General features: G+C 34.1%; 1 protein-coding gene across 1 annotated transcript in view; it reads right to left on the reverse strand.

The window, feature by feature from the left end:
- Positions 1–19,967, reverse strand: part of TECRL (trans-2,3-enoyl-CoA reductase like) — a gene marked incomplete at both ends in the record, with an annotated part of 82,530 nt that overhangs the window by 1,669 nt on the left and 60,894 nt on the right. Inside the window, 5 exons of the mRNA XM_080909479.1 lie at positions 2,982–3,039; positions 8,927–8,970; positions 10,558–10,630; positions 13,219–13,324; positions 19,536–19,651. Of these exons, the coding sequence (XP_080765605.1) occupies positions 2,982–3,039; positions 8,927–8,970; positions 10,558–10,630; positions 13,219–13,324; positions 19,536–19,651 (397 nt within the window). The remainder of the gene's footprint in view (positions 1–2,981; positions 3,040–8,926; positions 8,971–10,557; positions 10,631–13,218; positions 13,325–19,535; positions 19,652–19,967) is intronic.

The raw sequence follows: 19,967 nt of genomic DNA on the forward strand, positions 1-19,967 counted from the left end.
TTGTAATTTTTCATACAAGACAACAGCTGCAACAGTTTTTTCTTCTTAAACTGTAAGTTATACTTTGGTAATCCACAGCTACTTTATCTCCTGCTGTCAAATCATCTGTCCTTGGCATTATAAACACCTCAAAACTCTCCATTAAAGAGTGAAAATCCAAAGGGAATTTTATAAAGATGTCATTTATATCATATGATTCTGATAGTAGCTTGAGGATTGTCCTGAATCAATATAGTTAATATTCAGAAATGCCACAGAAAGTATTGCAGCTAAGGATTCATAAATATTATTTACAACTTTCATTATATTTCTTCTCACACTATTGCTTGATTTTCATTAATTTTCTCCTAGTAAAATTTTTCTCAAGAAACCTTTTGGAAAATAAATTTATAATGATTTCAAGTTGAACTTTGAGCTGTGACACTTGTAAAAAAATATGCATCACAAAAATCACCATATTATATCTGTAGCAAAGTTTAATCAGAAAACAAATCACCTAATCTCATTTAGTTACAAGTGTAAAGTCATCATAAAATGTCAGTATGCTGTGTTCAATAATATGACTCTGCTTGAAATACCAAGAGAAATATGTATGACATAGCATGCTGATTTCTTTACAGCTGAATTTATGCCAAGGATGATTATCTTATAATGGACATAGCATAGTCAAAAGAAAGTTTATTTTGAAAACCAATTCATTGAGAAACCATTGCATTTCAGAGGGAAAAGATGTACACTAAACAATCTTAGATAAGCCTCTAGGTGATGAATTTGTAGCTCATTAGCATGGAACACTGACTAAGCATTCAAAAACCTGCTTTTGACTTGGCTATTCAGTGATTAGATGGTGACTATGTCTTATGAAGTATACATAATTATATTGGCAAAGGTATTTCGACATATATAGTTGCTGTTGATAATTACAATATGTAAGTGCAGGTGCTACTAATTAGATACCTTCTCCATTATTACTTTTCTCAAGTTATTATGGTAATCATTATTAAAGAAATATAGCAAGTTTTCTGTGTTTTCGGTAGGTCTGTGTGTTTGTGTGTGATCCCAGATTTAGATTTATCCTTTGCCATTCTCCATCTAATTCTTTTTGAGATAAGTTCTTTTCCTGAGCTCAGAGATTGTCAATTTGAAATATTTCTATGGCCAAAAAATACCAGGAATCCTGCTTCATTCTCACCAAGACTGAGATAAGAAACACATATTACATTAACGTGGGTGCTAGGAATTAGAATTTACTCCCCATGCTTTTGTAGTAACTGCATTACAGACTCTTCAGTTTCTCAATATGAAATATTTTTAATAGGAAATGCTACAGTCTTGAAGACTTCTGTTAAAATTTATTACTGCCAAAATATTCAGCTCTTAACTTGCCTGCTGAGGCTTTTTTGACCCAAAAGAGAAACCTATAGAGAGGTTATATCTACATTTTATTGCTCTTAACATAATTTTTTATAATTTTAAATTCATAATGTATTTCAGATCTACAATTTCTAATTATTCCATATTCAAAATGGTGAATGAAGGCATTTATTAAGACATTTATTAATCTCTAGTTTTATGGCATTTTCTTCTCCACATGCATGACATCACTTCCTGAAAAGAAATGTCTGCGTGTTCAACTCCTTCTCATAATTTCTATTCCAAGAAATCTACTCAGAATTTTTCCTCTAGGAAGTTCTTAAGATAAAGACATTAGAATACTCTTTTAGAGTTGAAGAAGTATTTCCGTAAATACTGTATTGTACTTAAATGAAATATAATATAATATTATTCATATAAGGAAGCAGTATAGATGGGTAGATGTTCACTAGTGATATGAGTGCATGCAGTAATGAAGAAAGGGCTACTTTAGAAAGCTCAATATAAGGAATAGAACTAAATGGAATTTAGGTAAATATAATTAATATACTGTATAGTTAAGATTGCAGGTGATACTGAAAATTTCAAAATAAAATATGCATGCTTCTAAGGCCTTATTGACAGCAAGTGTATCATAGCTATTTCCTCTAAAGTGAAATCCTTTTTTTTTTTTTTTCTTAAAGGCTACTCATAAGACTTAGGAAGCATTCAAACTCCCAAATCATCTGATCAAGGAACAGAAAGAGTAAGCAATTTCTAGGGAGCGGAAATATTCATAAAATTTTTCGGTTAGACCAAGTATTGCAGAATTTGTGAGTTCAAATAGGCTGAAGTGGGTTTTTCAGTGTTTCATCGGCTTAAGTCTCAAAAGGGCCTATATGTCCCCTCACTCGTGTGCCTGCTTGTTACTTCAATAAATTCATTGTTTTCCCAAGACAGACTTATGTGGGATGGTATCTTTGCTCTGTCATGGTGCCGCATCTAGGATAAACAGATGTCTATGATGTCTTCTAAGAAATGTCAGAGAGAACATGTAAAGAATGTTGATCACCTGTCATGAGCAGACAGATAAGACCTGAACCAGGACCACCATTAACCATGAAGTGCAACCAAGCCTGAGGACCACACAGCTCCAGGCAAGCATGGATGGCTAAGCCAAGTCACTGTTTAAATATTTTCCAAATATTTCTGAATTTCCAGAGTCCTTGAGACTACAGAGGTGACCCCATCATCCTTAGAAATTGTTAATATCCTCATTTCTAAAATGCATTCTAAAGAAAATTATCTTGGAAAAAATGGATACAATAAAAATTATACAAGGAGGACATGTAGGTGGGAGGGAGATGTGATGTTGGATCCCGGAAGTATTAGAAAGCATGAAACGAAGGATGATAAGAAATCAGTTTCATGGTCTATAATATAAACATTTTAAAGCAAAAATCAAGTAATTTTTAAATGATCACCTTCATCTTCCCTCCTAGCTTTTGTCACCAAAAGAGACTACAGCAGTTCAAAATCTACCTGACATGTTTCTAGGTGTACACTGTGGGTGAATAAACTAACTATAAAATCAATTGAAAGTCTGTTATTAATATAAAAGAATTAACCTGTGTGACTGGGATGAGCCAACACTGTGTTGATGAAATGATTCCCAGCTTCACACATCTGCAAAATATATTAAAGACTTTTGATTAACAGAAATTAAAAGTTTTTAATAAATAAAAACATTACAGATCTACCAAGAATTATTTTCAGTAAGATAGAATTTCCAGAGATACTGTTCACTGTATAGATAGCCAGGTTCCCATGTCTTTATTAATCTGTAAATGCTATTTTCAACATATTTCCTGGGTAATTTTTGTACCAAAAACTTACTGTATATGTAGCTAAAGATTGACATAATACCAATATACAGTCTAAATTCATTAACACACAAGAGCAAAGCTTTTAATGTAGAGATCACACCTTGAGACCCCATAGGTTTCAGTTCATTTTCTAAGTTAATTGCAAGAGAGAGCAGCATCTAGACTGCAGCATGGTAATTCTTCATCGGCATTAGCCTGCTTCCAGAATTTGAAAGCACAGCAATTGAAGCAGAACCAGGTAAGTGCTGAACGGTTTGGTTGGGTAAGTAGCAGAAAATGCAGCTAAAAATGAGGAATGGTAAGCACAAACATGAGAGAGAAGAGCCTCATCAAAAAACCAACCATTCGGTCATGATGAATGATCGTTTTGATGTGTTCTTGGATTCTGTTTGCAAGGATTTTGTTGAGAATTTTGCATCAATGTTCATAAGTGGGATTGGTCTGAAGTTCTCTTTCCTTATAGGGTCTTTGTGTGGTTTAGGTATGAGGGTTATTGTAGCCTCAAAAAATGAGTTGGGTAATATTCCATCTGATTCTATCTTTTGGAATAGTTTGGCAAGTATTGGTGTTATATCCTCAATAAATGTCTGATAAAATTCTGCACTGAACCCGTCTGGACCTGGGCTTTATTTGGTTGGGAGGCTTTTGATGACTTGTTCTATTTCTTTAGGTGTTATGGGGTTATTTAGATGGTTTACTTGGTCCTGGTTTAACTTTGGGACCTTGTACCTGTCTAGGAATTCGTCCATTTCCCCCAGATTTTTTAATTTTGTGGAGTATAAGTTTTTGTAGTAGGATGTGATGATTTCTTGAATTTCCTCAGTTTCAGTTGTTATGCAGGGATGGTTTAACATAAGGAAATCCATCAACATAATCCACCATATAAACAAACTCAAAGACCAAAATCACAAGGTCATCTCACTAGATGCTGAGAAAGCATTCGACAAAATCTAACACCCCTTCATGTTAAAAGTCCTGGAAAGAACAGGAATCCAAGACCCATACTTAAACATAATAAAAGCAATATACAGCAAACCAACAGCCAACATCAAACTTAATGGTGAGAAACTTTAAGCAATCCCAGTAAAATCAGGGACTTGACAAGGCTGCCCACTCTCCCCCTACCTATTCAACATAGTACTGGAAGTCCTGGCTGGAGCAATTAGACAGCAAAAGGAGATCAAGGGGATACAAATCGGAAAGGAAGAGATAAAAACATCACTCTTTGCCTATGACATGATAGTGTACTTGAGTGACCCCAAAAATTCCACCAGAGAACTCCTACAGCTGATAAACAAGTTCAGCAAAGTGGCTGGATACAAAATTAACTCAAACAAATCAGTAGCCTTCCTATACTCAAAGGACAAACATGTGGAGAAAGAAATTAGGGAAAACGTACCCTTCACAATTGTTACAAAAACTATGAAATACCTTGGTGTGACACTAACTAAGCAAGTGAAGGACCTGTATGAAAAGAACTTCAAACCTCTAAAGAAAGAAATTGAGGAGGATCTCAGAAAATGGAAAGATCTCCCATGCTCATGGATTGGAAAGATCAACATCTTAAAAATGGCCATCCTACGAAAAGCAATCTACAGATTCAATGCAATCCCCATCAAAATTCCAACCCAGTTCTTCATGGAATTGGAAAGATCAATGTGCAATTTCATATGGAATAACAAAAGACCTAGAATAGCGAAATCCATCCTCAACAACAAAAAAACATCTACGGGAATAACTATCCCTGACCACAAGCTATATTACAAGGCAATTGCGCTGAAAACTGCATGGTACTGGTACAGAAATAGGCATGTCGATCAATGGAATAGGATAGAAGAGCCAGAAATGAGCCTTCATGTATATGGTCACCTGATTTTTGACAAAGGAGCAGTAAACATTCAATGGAAAAAAGACAGCCTATTCAACAAATGGTGCTTGTCCAACTGGCACTCAGCATGCAAAAGAATGAAAATAGACCCTTTCTTATCTCCTTGTACAAAGCTCAAGTGTAAGTGGATCAAAGATCTCCACATTAAACCAGATACACTGAAACTATTAGATGAGAAAGTAGGGAAAACCTTAGAACACATAGGCACAAGAGAAAATTTCCTGAACAAAACACCAATGGCTCAAGCTCTAAGGTCAAAGATTAACAAATGGGACTTAATGAGATTGCAAAGTTTCTGTAAGGCTAAGGACATCGTCAAGAAAACAAAACAGCAACCAACAGAATGGGCAAAGATCTTTACCAACACCACATCAGATAGAGGCCTAATATCCAAGGTGTACAAGGAACTCAAAAAGCTAGACACCAGAGAATCAAATAACCCTTTTAAAAAATGGGGTACAGAGCTAAACAAAACATTTTCAGTTGAGGAACACTGAATGACTGAGAAACATCTGAGGAAGTGCTCCACATCCTTAGCCATCAGGAAAATGCAAATCAAAACAACCCTGAGATTCCACCTCACACCAGTCAGATTGGCCAAGATCCAAAACTCAGATGACAGCTGATGCTGGCTAGGCTGTGGAGAAAGAGGAAAACTTCTCCACTGTTGGTGGGGTTGCAAACTAATACAACCACTCTGGAAATCTGTCTGGCAATACCTCAGAAAATTGGATATAGTACTACCTGAAGACTCAGCTATTCCACTTCTGGGCATATACCCCAGAGACACTTTAATACACAACAAAGATATATGCACCACAATGTTCATAGCGGCTCTATTTATAATATCCAGAAGCTGGAAGGAACCCAGATGTCCTTCAGAAGATGAATGGATACAAAAATTGTGGTACATATACACAATGGAATACTACTCAGCCACCAGAAACAATGACTTAACCAAATTCTTAAGAAAATGGCTGCATCTAGAGAATATCATCCTGAGTGAGATAACCCAGTCACAAAAGAACAGACATAATATGCAGTCACTGATATTGGGATGCTAACCCCAGAGGCTTGCACTCCCCCAGAAACAACTCACAGACTGTATGAAGTCCAAGAAATAATGAAAACAAAAATATATATATATATTTACAAAACAAGACTTTTACTATTTCCATGTTGCATTTTGTTTTGCATGTACTTTACGCTTATTGTAACTATTAGGTTTTCAATGCATACTGTCAAGCCCTTGAAAAAAATCAAGTACTGACTAAAAAATATATTCACATGGTTTTATGTAAAAATTATTTTATTGTCTGAAAAAACAGTACTGACAAAAATGTATAATTTTAAGCAAAAAAATGTTTAAAATCTTTACAGTTATCTTTGTTTTGTAAAATAAAGTCGTTTAAAAAAAAAACAAAACCTCAAATGTTATTAAAATACTGTTTGATTGTAAAAAAAAAAAAAAAAAAACCAACCATTCATTACACATTGTCATATTGGTGACAGTGTCATTAGAAATCTAAAGTGTCTTGTTAAAGAAATTACATTTTACTCTCCATAGGAAGTCAGTGTGGCTATTATGAGTAGTAAATGAAAAGTCTAATGGTATTTACATTTGAATTTATTTTTTAAAAGATTTAATCATTATTTTGTAAGTTGATAAAATTTTTATTAGGTAAATTAATTATTTGATGTTAATGCTTGGTTTATTATTCAGCTGAATAATTTCAAGATACTAATTACTTGATAACCTATTATTTTGTTCAGTTACTATATGGATGAATATGCAATAGGAAACTGACAATCACTAAAGTGTAACCACATTGTTGGAGTTCTTATGTTCAGTTTTTTTCTGTTTAAAATTAAGCCTTTCTCATTACAATACTATTGTCAATCAAAGAGAAGAAGTGACTTGGGAGAAGAAGAAAGACAAAGGAAGAGGAGGAGGAGGAAGAGGAGGAGGAGGAGGAAGAGGAAGAGGAGAAAGAGAAAGAGGAGGACAAAGAGGCAGAGGAGGAGAAGCTCCAGTTTCTGTTATCAATGCAAAGAGAGCACTTTGGTCCAGGGAAGGCTCCTTTTCCCAGTGTAGAAGAATGCCAAAGTGCTGAGGTGGGAGAGGGTGGTTGGGAGAGTGAGCACTTTTATGCTGGCAATGGGAGGGGGAGGGAGGAGGGACTGAGGAAGGGGGAAGGATTGTGGGAGGGGGGAAGGTATGGGGGAAGGGGATGACATCTGAAATGGAAATGCAGAGAATATTCAATTTTTAAAAAGTATCTATTAATTTATGTTATTTTCAATGTATTAAAGAAAATAAATAATGCTTGTATTGTAAATGATAATTTTACTTTAATTAAATGCCAACTTCATTAAACAAATAAATAAATTTCAAACAAAGGAAGACTTTTCACTTTGGCTTCAAAAATCAACCTCATTATCATAGTTTTTACAATATGTCAATTGCTTCTAAATCCATCGTTTATCGAACTTTGTGGGCTTTGAACACCATTGAGTTTAGAGAAGCCAGAAGAAAATGCAATAAATCAGCCAGAGTGCATTAAGGGAAGAGTAGCTGATCAATGGGCAGCAAACAGCAGAGGACAGCAGTTTGACAAGGGCTAAAACTCTGAGCAATAACCAGAGGTGAACACCAACACAGACAGAAGCCAAAGTAAGTGCAAGCTGAAACAGATGGCTGGCGCTTTTGTTTGTGAACACATAATATCCTGTTCCAAATTTTTCTGAATACTTCATAGTTGGTCATAAAACATTACAAAAATGAATCTATGAACCTATTTTTGTATGAACAATGTATAAGTATGAAAATTAAATGTTTTAATGTGCTTCTTTTTGAAATTTAAAAATAAAACAATATGTCATATTTATTGAATATATATGTATATATACATATATATGTATGTGTGTGTGTGTGTGTGTGTGTGTAATTGTGTTCTACTGCGGGCACATTTGCTCACTTATAATATAAGAGTGAACACACAGTAGAAAATCCTCACAACATAAATACCTTGTTTCTTAGAGTGCTTTATTGAAACGGAAAGAAGTTCATGCACTCAGATAAATAATGAAATTCAGTACATAAGCATGTTTCCTTTTATGAATTAGTGGGAAAGAAAATATACAGTGAGCACACATTAGGAAGGTCCAGCTCCTGGTTCAAGGCTCAGCCCACTAATAAGTCAAACAGGTGCTGACTTTCTACAAACTGAGTCACTGAAATGATAATGAACATTTCTGGATAGTTCTCTATTATATTTGTGAAAGAGTGGATGTTAAGAAGGAGCGTGGATCCTAATTTTTAACTGTTTACTAGATTATAAGGAATTGTGGCTAACTGTTATAAGTGACAGCTAAATTTTATTTGGAATACTTAACAACTAATGAGTGAATTTTATGAACTTATTTATACATTATGCCATTTTATACGTATATGTGAAAAATACGGACATTATAAAATAGACATTTTCTCTTTAAAGTTTACTGATGTTTATGTTATATGCCATAGTGTTTTGCCTGCATTTATGTCTGTGTGAGGGTAGCAGATCTTGGAGTTATAGACATTTGTTAGTTGCCACGAATTGCTGGGTTTTGAAACCAGGTCCTCTGAAAGAACATTCAGTGCTCTTAACTATGAGCCATCCTTCCAGTCCTGAAATAGAAATTTATTTACATAGCTAAATACACGTTCTACGTCCTTATTTTTCTCAATATGGTGTATTTTGTGTTTTTATTCACTATATATGTAGACTATCAATAAGATTCAGTATATAATACATACCAAAAAATTGATAGCAGACACAATAATTTGCCTGTTTCCAAATGCTGTAAAGAAGAAAAAGAGGAGATGAAAGCTAATGGTCCTGTCAGGATTATAATAAAGAAAGACATAGCATAGCTGTATTTTCAGAATCCAACCATCTCTAACTAAAAAGGATTGCCATGAATTCAGAATATTTAATACTATTCCTTTGACTTTCAAAATGTTCAAATTCCTTTTTGTTTGCTTATGTACTTTTCTTGTATTGTACTAGTATCTAAACAACAAATGACACCTAAAATTGTTTAGTATAAGCTTTTGAGAAGCAGAGTGTATCTTGTTAAGGTCTCATTGTAGATACATATAGATATATAGAAAATGGCTCAGCAAACAACAGCACATCAGTACTCTTTTTGGTGTTTAACGATGCAAAGAAAAAAATCATATTTTTAAAAATTTTGTATTTTTTATATTTATTATGTTAATTTTACAAACTTTGAGTGTGCTTTATAATCTTACTATTTTAGGAGTGTCATAATTATCATGAGAACAAGTACAAGAGATGTGGCTTTTACATTTTAATTATATTTTAAATATATCATTTGTAGACAGTTCTACACCTATCCTATGCTGTTCATGTAGACTTTATATATGTACTTCTGTGTAATATATAATAATAATATGCATACACACATATAAAACTTATATGCACAAAGTACTATAAACAATGTGTAAATGTATAATATGCATTGTGTGTGGTGTTTTGTGTATAATATTTACTCATAGGTAAATATTATATATGTATACATTGTATATGTAATATATTAATAAATATATAATATATGTATATATATAATGTTTACATATGCACATAGACTGAAGTTTATTTAGTGCTGCTTATATGTACATGTTTTCAAGGCTGATGACCTATGACTACATAAACTATCAGAGGTCTCATTCCCAGGGAAAACTGAATCTACCTTTCTTAGCAACCATAATGAGGCAGTGTGTAAGCTTTTTTTAAAAAAATATTTTTAACACTTCACTGTCTCTCTTTTTGGACAAATAACTTGTAATTTTCTTGGAATTTCTAAAGAAAATGTCTATATCCATCAAATCTATTCTTTTAATATTAGATGAAAATTTAAAGATCATGATATAGATGAAATTTAAAATTGGTATTTTCATTAATCTTTGTTAAGTATAAGACATTCCCTTTTTATGTAAATAAGAGCTGAACTTGGATTTTAGCATTAAAAAGAAATTGTAGAAGTTTGAAGGGGTTTGCAACCCTTTAGAAAGAACAACAATATTAACCAACCAGACCCTGCAACGTTTCCAGGGACTTAATCACTAACCAAAAAGTACACAGGGGGTACCCATGGCTCCATCTGGATATGTAGCAGAGTTTGGCCATATCTGGCATAACTGGGAGGGGAGGGATGGTCCTGTGGAGGCTTGATGACACAGGATAGAGGAACACTAGGCTGCAAAGGCAGGAGTGAGTGTATAGGTAAGGGAGAACTCTCATGGAGGTGGGGGAGGGAGGAAGGTATAGTAGACTTATGGAGGGGACACTAGGAAGGGGTATAACACTTTAAAAGTAAATAATTAAGTAACCAATAAATATGAAAAAAAGAATTTATACATACATGGTGGTGTGTATCTTGGGTGATTAATATAATAAGCCATCCAAGAAGTGAATCCCCAATAAAATGCACAACCCTACAAATAAAAGAAGACAAAATAAAAGTTTAGAAATGACATAATAAACTAAACATTATTATCTAAATAACCACCACACATTTACATGCACACTGTAGTATCTTAAAATTACTTTTCCTGACTTTGCTATTTGAAAATGTTATACCTTTGTAAAGCGCATCTGATTACTGCAAACTCTCTTCTTAATCTCTCTCCTTCCCCCTTTATAAACCTGCTATTTGGCCTCCACGCTCCCTTCCTGTTGGATGTCTATGTGTGTGTTATCTTGCTGTAGGTTGGTTGGTTTGTTTGTTCCTCTTTTTGATACTCACTGAGTTTAACCAGGATAGTCATCATAATGTCAAGATCTCCTCAGTGGGCACAAATGCACAAAATGAATGTCTTTCACCAAAATCAATCAATGATCATTCCAGACAGAGAATCCTGGTAAAACAAACCAATGCCAGAGGAGGCTTTAAATTCCCAGGTGAAATTACTGTATTTGTTAAGGTAAACTGGCATGGTCCGAAGCTACTTTCTTTTTTTTTCTTTTTTTTTTTTTTTCTCTTACAACTTTATTTTTAAAAAAGAGTGATACATATACAGATTTTTAAAGGCATTTTGGCATAAAACTATATGAATATATTTTGTCAGTACTTAATCTTTTTAGAGGTTTGATAGCATGCATTGAAATCGTACAAGTTACCATAAGCATAAAGTACATGTAGGACAGAACGTAACATGGAAACGGTTTTCTTGGTGAGTATAGATTAAGCACAATTATTTTGAATACCAAATATTGCCACAAGGCTATATTCTTAGCTCTTGGATTTTTAATGATTTAAGATCCTTTCTAAACATCTATTTATTCCCACCGGAGAAATGTTACCCACAACTTTACTCAGAGTGACTTCTCTAACATACATGGATGAGGAGTTCAAGGATGTTGTTGGCTTTTCATTTCTGAACAGGACATATACACCAACCCCTCTAAGTCTCATGGAATATCACTGGATAGACTGCATTTGAGATGTATAAACTGGATGAGACAAAGACTGTCCTGTACTGCGTTCTGTTCATGGTACATACAATGCAGGAATGTCCTCATAGACCATGGACTACCTACAATGGTCTTAAACTGTACTAGGCCTATCATCCATCCACCTCCTACCAGGGAGAGGCTCACAGTACCTTGTCTCCCCCACTGGACTACTGGCCACTGCAGTTTTATTTTTTAATAAAATGCCCAAACTGAATTATGGAATGCTTCTACCCAATATAAAGCAGCAGCACTAAACACTAAAATGTGGCATCGTTAAGAAAATGCATAACTCAGTTGCAGGCTTTACATATTCACAGATATTTAAGACAAATTTCAATATTTTATAGTATATGATTTTTTATTAAGAACGATGATTTTCATCAGGATATAAATGTACTGAAATAAATGATCTATAGCAAAGTATTGACACTACATAGCACAGTGCCAATATAATTATTAGCACTAAAATCTGCTGATTGATTCTGAAAGGGTGTCAGACTTGATAATACGGGGTATAGCTCTCACCTTTCACAGTTACAAACAGGGCATTCAAGAGGTGGTTCTCTAAGCATTCTAGAACTCACTGTGTTTCCTTTTTTTTTCAGTTATTTGTGTGAAAGGAAATTTTTTAGAGCACATCTTGTTAATAATAAAAATTCACTAACAAGATAAATTACATTGAATTGGAATTAAAAATGTGAATTGTAGTATTTCCTAATTTACTTTTTTAATGCAGTGTTTGAAAACTGTCTTAAAATTTTTGGTAGTTTCTTGACCTTTGATATCTTCAGAGTCTAACCTTTTTCTCATGGCCAACTCTAGCATCACACAGGAAGCTACGATAACCACATAATGCTGTGTGGATTTCTTCCATTACAAATGGGTTTAAGGAATTTTATTCAATGACAAATGAATGAATTGCCATGTATGATCTACTTTATATTCTATGTTCCTGGAAAGTTCTTTAAGATTAAGTCACACACACACACACACACACACACACACACACATAAACAAGAAAAATGTGTGTGTTTATGTATATGTGTATGTTTTTATGTATATATGTATATAAATACATACATACATATATATAATCACAACTAAAAAATGAATGCCTAGTTTTAAGAAAAAAGTGATATAATATAGATGATAGATCTGTTTTGTTGTTTGTTTTCAAACTGACAAAAGCTAGATTAGAGAGAACCAAAATTAAGAAAGTGCTTTTTTTATTTTTTTGAAAAAGTGGTTCTATAAGATTTGAATGTAGGCAAGCTTTTGTGATAGTTCCTTGATTAATGACTGATGTGCAGGACCTCAGGTCATTATGAGTCAGAGCGCTCCTGTGCAGGTGGTCCTAGCTTGCATTTTAAAGCTCTGCCTTGGCTTCCTTCAGTCAGACATTTAATCCAGGGAAAATGATCCCTTTATTTCCCTAGTTGCCTTTGGGCCTATGGTTTTTGTTTGTTTCTTTTTTGCTTCACAGCTGCTGACACTGCAGCTAACACAAAGAAACAGTGCATATTATGTTTTAATATAAATCAAACCCATAATTAGTATTAATTCTCACCTTTATCAAGTTTTTCATAGGACTGTGTCTTGAAGAAACTTTGTGAACAAATAAAGTTTCCAGAAGATGTCGGATGTAGTGGATGCAATGGCAAAAGCAAGCCAAGCTGGAAAAAGAACAAAATTAATAGACAATTACCTACTCTTCCAGAACCCATCTTGCCATATTAAATAATTGTAAAAAGGTTATTTACATTTTAAGTTTTCTGGCAAGTATATATATATATATATATATATATATATATATATATATATATATTATATAATGAGCTACTTAGGACATGGTGCCCTCTAATTTCTGACCTGCTCTGCCTGCCACAGTAAATTCTTTGGTCCTACAGTCTTACTTACTTCTGCTTTCATATATATATATATATATATATATATATATATATATATATATATATATATATATTTGTGTGTGTGTGTGTGTGTCACATATATATATAAATATATATTGTCATACATAAATATATATAGTCACATATATAAATATATACTGTCATATATAAAATATATATAGTCATATATATACTGTCATATATATAAATATATATATTGTCATATATATATTACAAGCCTTAACAAATCTTAGCAAATATTTTAATTTTTACATATATCACAATAATGCATTAGCAAGAAATCTTATTTAATGCTAATTAGTCATAGATATTTACTTAAATTTATTCTAAACAATATACAATTGTATTTAATAACTAAATTAACTAATACAAACACATATAAATCACTTTTGATCATATCAGAAAGATCACATAATATCGATATGATTTTTTGTATCAAAATGTCCTAGAAAGCAGCATAAGAAGATGTATGAATATATTAATTAACAATGTGTTCATAAGAAATGGCCTGGAGATGGAAGTGAATAATGAGCAAGTTTAAAATTAGCCAGTGTCTATAATGAGAGGAGCTGACATTTTGCAATATTCAAAATTACTTTTTAATTGTCTGCTAGTGCTTTTGCAAGTGCTAGAACATTGAGAAGGTTTGAATTTTATCTTTGGTGCTGTCTTACTGCAACCTGTATTTGAGAGGTTTTGACTACATGACACATTGCTACATTTGTCTCTTCATATACTTGATTCCCCTGTATTTAAGGCTGCTCCTCTTGACATATTTATATAACTACTATTTCAAAAGTAAATGCCATATATCTATTTCCTTGGACTTGCAACTAACACATTTAACTATTTTATTGTAAGTGAAAGGTCAAATATTTATATTTTTGAAAAAGTATTTGCTGGTGTCTCTTGCCTTAAAGCCTTTCAGTTTGGTGAGGAAACATTCATCAATTGATGATCTTAGAGCTTGAAATATTTTTGTTCTGTTCAATAAGTTTGAGGTTCTTTTCCATGTTCTCCTCTATTAGATTCAATGTATCTGACTTTCTGTTGAGGTTCTTGACCCACCTTGGCATAAGCTTGTGAAAGGTGACAAATATGGATCTGTTTTTATTTGTCCTACATACAGACTTCTAGTTAGACCAGCACCATTTATTTATTAAAGATGCTTTCTTTTTCCACTTTATGGTTTTAGCATTTTTCTCAAAGATCAAATGCCCATAGATGTATGGGTTTATTTCTAGGTCTTCAATTTTATTCCATTGATCAACTTGTCTGTCTACCAATACCATGTGGTTTTCATGTGTATTGCTCTAGAGTATAGCATAAGATCAGAGATGGTGATTCCCTAGGAAGTTCTTTTATTGCTGAGAATTGTTTTGTTGTTGTTGTTGTTGTTGTTGTTGTTGTTTTTCCATATGAAGTTGGTAATTACACTTTCCCATTCTGTGAAGATTGTATTGGAATTTTGACGGGGATACTATTGAATCTGTAGATTGCTTTTGATAAAGATGACCATTTTCACTATGTTAATTCTACCAATCCATGAGCATGGCAGATCTTCAGATCTTCTGAGTTCTTCTTCAATTTCTTTTATATGAAGTTCTTGTCTTATAGAACTATCACCTGTTTGGTAAGATTTACACCAAGATATTTTATACTATTTGTGGCTATTGTGAGGATTTTGTCTCCTTAATTTCTTTCTCTGTCTTTTTATCATTTGTATAAAAGAAAGCTACTGATTTTTTTAGTTAATTTTATATTCTAACACATTGCTGAAATCGTTTATTGGCTGAAGAAATTTTCTGGTGAAATTTCAGGGGTCACTTATGAATATTCTCATATCTTCTGGAAAAAGTGATTCTTTGCCTTCTTTTTCAATTTGTATCCCATTGATCTACTATTGTTGTCTTATTGCTCTAGCTAGAGGGCTAATATCCAAAATATATGAGTAACTCGAGAAGTTAACCCAAGAAAAACCCACACAAAACAAATAATCCTATTAAAATGTAGTCTAGATCTAAACAGAGAATTCACAACAGAAGGCTCATATATGGATAAACATTAATTAAATAAAATTTCCCCTTCCTTAGTAATCAGAGAAATGCAAATAGGAATGATTCTGAGATGCCACCTTACACCAATCAGAATGTGTAATATCAAAGACTCAAATGACAACACATGTTGGTGAGGATGTGGAGAAAGAGGAACAGCCTTCCCTTGCTGGTAGGATTGCAAACTTGAACAACCACTCTAGATATCAGTCTGTCTGTTCCTCAGAAAATTGGAAATATTTTTATTTGCTATACCACTTTTCGGTATAAGCCCAAAAGATGCCCAACCATACTACAAGGACACATGTCTCACCTTGTTCATAGCACCCTTACCTGTAATAGCCAGAAGCTGACAATAAGCTAGATGCCCCTCAACAGAAGAATGGATACAGAAAATGCTTTTATTAGTCATTGGAATACTATTTAGCTATTAAAATCAATAACATCATGAATTTTGCAGGCAAAAGGAAGGAACTGGAAAATATTATGCTGAATGAGGCAACTGGGACCCAAATGGACATGAATGGTATACACTCACTGAAAACTAGATATTAGCCAAATAGTATAAAATACATAGGATACAACCCACAGACTGTAAGAAGTGTAACAAGTAGAAAGGCCAAAAAGTGAGGATGTTTCAATCCCACTTAGAAGGGGTAAGAAAATGATCATGGGAGTCAAGAGAAGGGAGGAACCTGAGAAAGGTGGAAGAGGGAAGGATGAGAGGAACAGGACCAGTTATTGTGGAGAGATAGGATAGAACCTCATTGTGCCAAAAGAATGAACCCTCCAGAGTTCTTAAGGACTAAAACACCAACCATTGAGCACACATGGAAAGACCCATGGCTCCAGTTGCATATGTAGCAGAAAACAGTGTCATCTGGAATCAATGGGTGGCCTTGGTCCAGTAAAGGCTCTTTTTCCCAGTGTAGGCGAATGCCAAGGTACTGAGGTAGAGAGGGTAGTTGGGAGAGGGAACACCTTTATGAAAGCAAATGGGGGGGGGTGGAATAGGAGCAGGAGGGAGGGGGTAACATTTGAAAAGTAAATACAGAGAATATTCAATAAAATAATTTAAAAACAGTGTCTATGATGAGATCAAAATATAAGGATGGAATTTGTTATCTTCTCCAGCACCCACAGGACCTCAATATTCTTTCTTTACTCACGTTATATGCTTTTAAGTCGTAGAATTTGAAGTTTGATTGTTTTCCAAAAACATATTTTTTTCACACTTGATTTTAGCCAAAGTCCTAGAATTAATCCTTTTAACACAATGTAATATTTTAAAGAATAACACCCATTTTCTTTAATGTACATGTCTTCTCAGGGCATGGAGATAGACAGGGACAAAGAATAAAGGATGCTTTGTTTTTTTATCAGACTAAATACCACAGTTACATAGCACATCTTGTTAACTCTTCTACATGGTACATAAACCAGAAACATCCACCTAAGTAGTACTTCATTCTGGGTTTCAATTATAAAAAGTATCAGTAAAATAGCCTTTACAAGGTTAGATCCTTTTATATCTCCTCATGTAGCATTGAGAATATTTTTAAGAATCTCACATTATAGTTTAAAGTATGTTTTCATGTTTTCAATTATTGACTTGGATTGTTTATTGTTTGCTATTGCTTGCTACTCCTAATTGAGTTACCTTGGAAATCTTGGGACTTATCAAATTCAAAGTGATCTATATTTTATCATTCACTAAAAGATTTTGTTCTACAATAGATTCTATACCAGTCAGTTTCAGCTCAATATTTGTGAGGACAGTACTTGCTTTCTAAGGAAGGTCCTGTTTTGAAGAGGATATGATTTAAGGTTTTTTTTTTTTTTTTATTTTTTAAACGACTTTATTTTGCAAAACAAAGATAAATGTACAGATTTTAAACATTTTTTGCTTAAAATTATATATTTTTGTCAGTACTGTTTTTTCAGACATTAAAATAAATTTTACATAAAACCATGTGAATATGTTTTTTAGTCAGTACTTGATTTTTTTCAAGGGCTTGACAGTATGCATTGAAAACCTACTAGTTGCAATAAGCGTAAAGTACATGCAAAACAAAACGCAACATGGAAATAGTCAAAGTCTTCTTGTTTTGTGAATATATGCATATTTTTGTTTTCTTTATTTCTTGGACTTCATACAGTCTGTCAGTTGTTTCTGTGGGAGTGCAAGCATCTGGGGTTAGCATCCCACTATCAGTGACTGCATATTATGTCTGTTCTTTTGTGACTGGGTTATCTCACTCAGAATGATCTTCTCTAGATGCAGCCATTTTCTTAAGAATTTGGTTAAGTCATTGTTTCTGGTGGCTGAGTAGTATTCCATTGTGTATATGTACCACAATTTTTGTATCCATTCGTTTTCTGAAGGACATCTGGGTTCCTTCCAGCTTCTGGCTATTATAAATAGAGCCGCTATGAACATTGTGGTGCATATATCTTTGTTGTGTATTGAAGTGTCTCTGGGGTATATGCCCAGAAGTGGAATAGCTGGGTCTTCAGGTAGTACTATATCCAATTTTCTGAGGTATCACCAGACAGATTTCCAGAGTGGTTGTATTATGATTTAAGATTATTGATCTTTATTATTTTTAACAAACTTCATTCATTTTTCTTTTTTGTATAAAAGCCCTTATTTGGTAGTGACAGTTGGACCTTGAGTCCTCTGAATGGAGATTCTGGTCTGGGTTTTCACAGATGGTCAGTGAATTCGTGATAAGGAGTTTGGTGTGCAGCCTCTGTCCAGATGTCTGAGATGTAAGTCTTGGAGATGGCAGCAAACATGGCCATCGCTATGTTGCCTATGGTGACAATTCACCCTGTAGACAATGAATAAAATCTTTAAGACTGGCCATCAGCAACACCATCATGGGCACAGAAGCAGGGATGGATCTGGTACTTCTGGAAACATTGAGGAGCACACAAACACAGCAGCCCCTCACCTTGCATGGTATAGAGTAAGGTTTTCCAGCCTTGTTTACAAAGTGGCCTCTCCACACAGGGATGATAGGAAGTTTGACCAAGACAGTGGCCCCTTAGATGGCAGTGACTATCGGCCATTCTTGGACCACTTATAACCAAGACCAGCATGGCTTTTGTAGTCCCTTGTGGCATCAAAAGTCTTGATTCTGGTCCCCTGCCCAGTCCAACCCAGCTTCTGTTCCAGCATAATTTTTAGAACCCCATTTTAAAGAATGCTTCCAGGAAAAAGTCAATAAGCTTGGATCCCTCAAGAGGCATGGAAAATATGTAGATCTCCTCAAGGGATTTGACTTTCATGTCCCTGAACAGGTGGCCCAGAATGGTCACAGAAAGGAACTCCTTGTCTTGATCTTTACCTCCAAGAGCCCCTCAGCTCTGATCTTGGTCCTTAAAACTGCTACAGAATCCTCCAAAAGAGCTACAGAAACTCTTGAGTCTGTTTGCCCTGCCAACACTTCACAGTTCTCCAAATTTGTTGCTTTGCAGAAAGAACATGGCTTTGTTTTTGAGACAAGCTCTTCTGCAGCCGTGACTGTGCTGGTACTTATATAGACCAGACTATCCTCAATCCCAGTGCTGGAATTCAAGTTTTGCTCCTCTGTACCAGCGCCTTTAACTCCATTATATAGAATCTAAATGACTTAAGTCTATGACCCTAGAATTTATTTTTCCTGTGCTATGCTGTATGGTTCCAATCTTCCTAATGTTCAGAGGCAGCTGTGACTCAGCCATGCATGTGATCAGCAGGTGAACAGCTGATCCCTTATACTGTGATAAGAGCTTAGATGAATTGGTCCAAAAGTTAGATTTACTTTAACTTCTGGCACACTTGTAATTGTGGAGGAATAGAAGTTTCATTATGAGGGCTGTATCTGTCACCCTTTTATCTCTCATGTGTCACTTACTGTACCACAGGGTGTCGGGGCCATCTAAAACTCTCTTTGACATCATAAATGTATGAGCTTCTCAAGTAAAACAGAAGGTATATTAACAGAGGTCCTGAGTATTCAGCCAAAAAGACCTGGAAATAGAAAGTAGATTTATATTAAAAATCGTTTTATAGTTTTATATATATTTTAAGATTCATGAGCATTTATGATCATTGATCAAATACTTGATCTGCTGAAATATATTAGCAGATACTGACTTTTTCAAAAACAGACTAGATAGTGCTGCAAATAAATATTCCTTAAAGGAATCTACTTAGAGCTCAGGAATAATGTCGACATAATTTAAAAAATGATTTTAAACAACTGTTTTATTGTAATGAAATTGCAAATTTAATCATCCAAAGTTAGATTAATGCAGCTACTTCCACAATCATTTGCCCAGTACCA

The sequence above is a fragment of the Micromys minutus genome (assembly GCF_963924665.1).
Source record: "Micromys minutus genome assembly, chromosome: 1".
Classification (NCBI taxonomy): domain Eukaryota; kingdom Metazoa; phylum Chordata; class Mammalia; order Rodentia; family Muridae; genus Micromys; species Micromys minutus.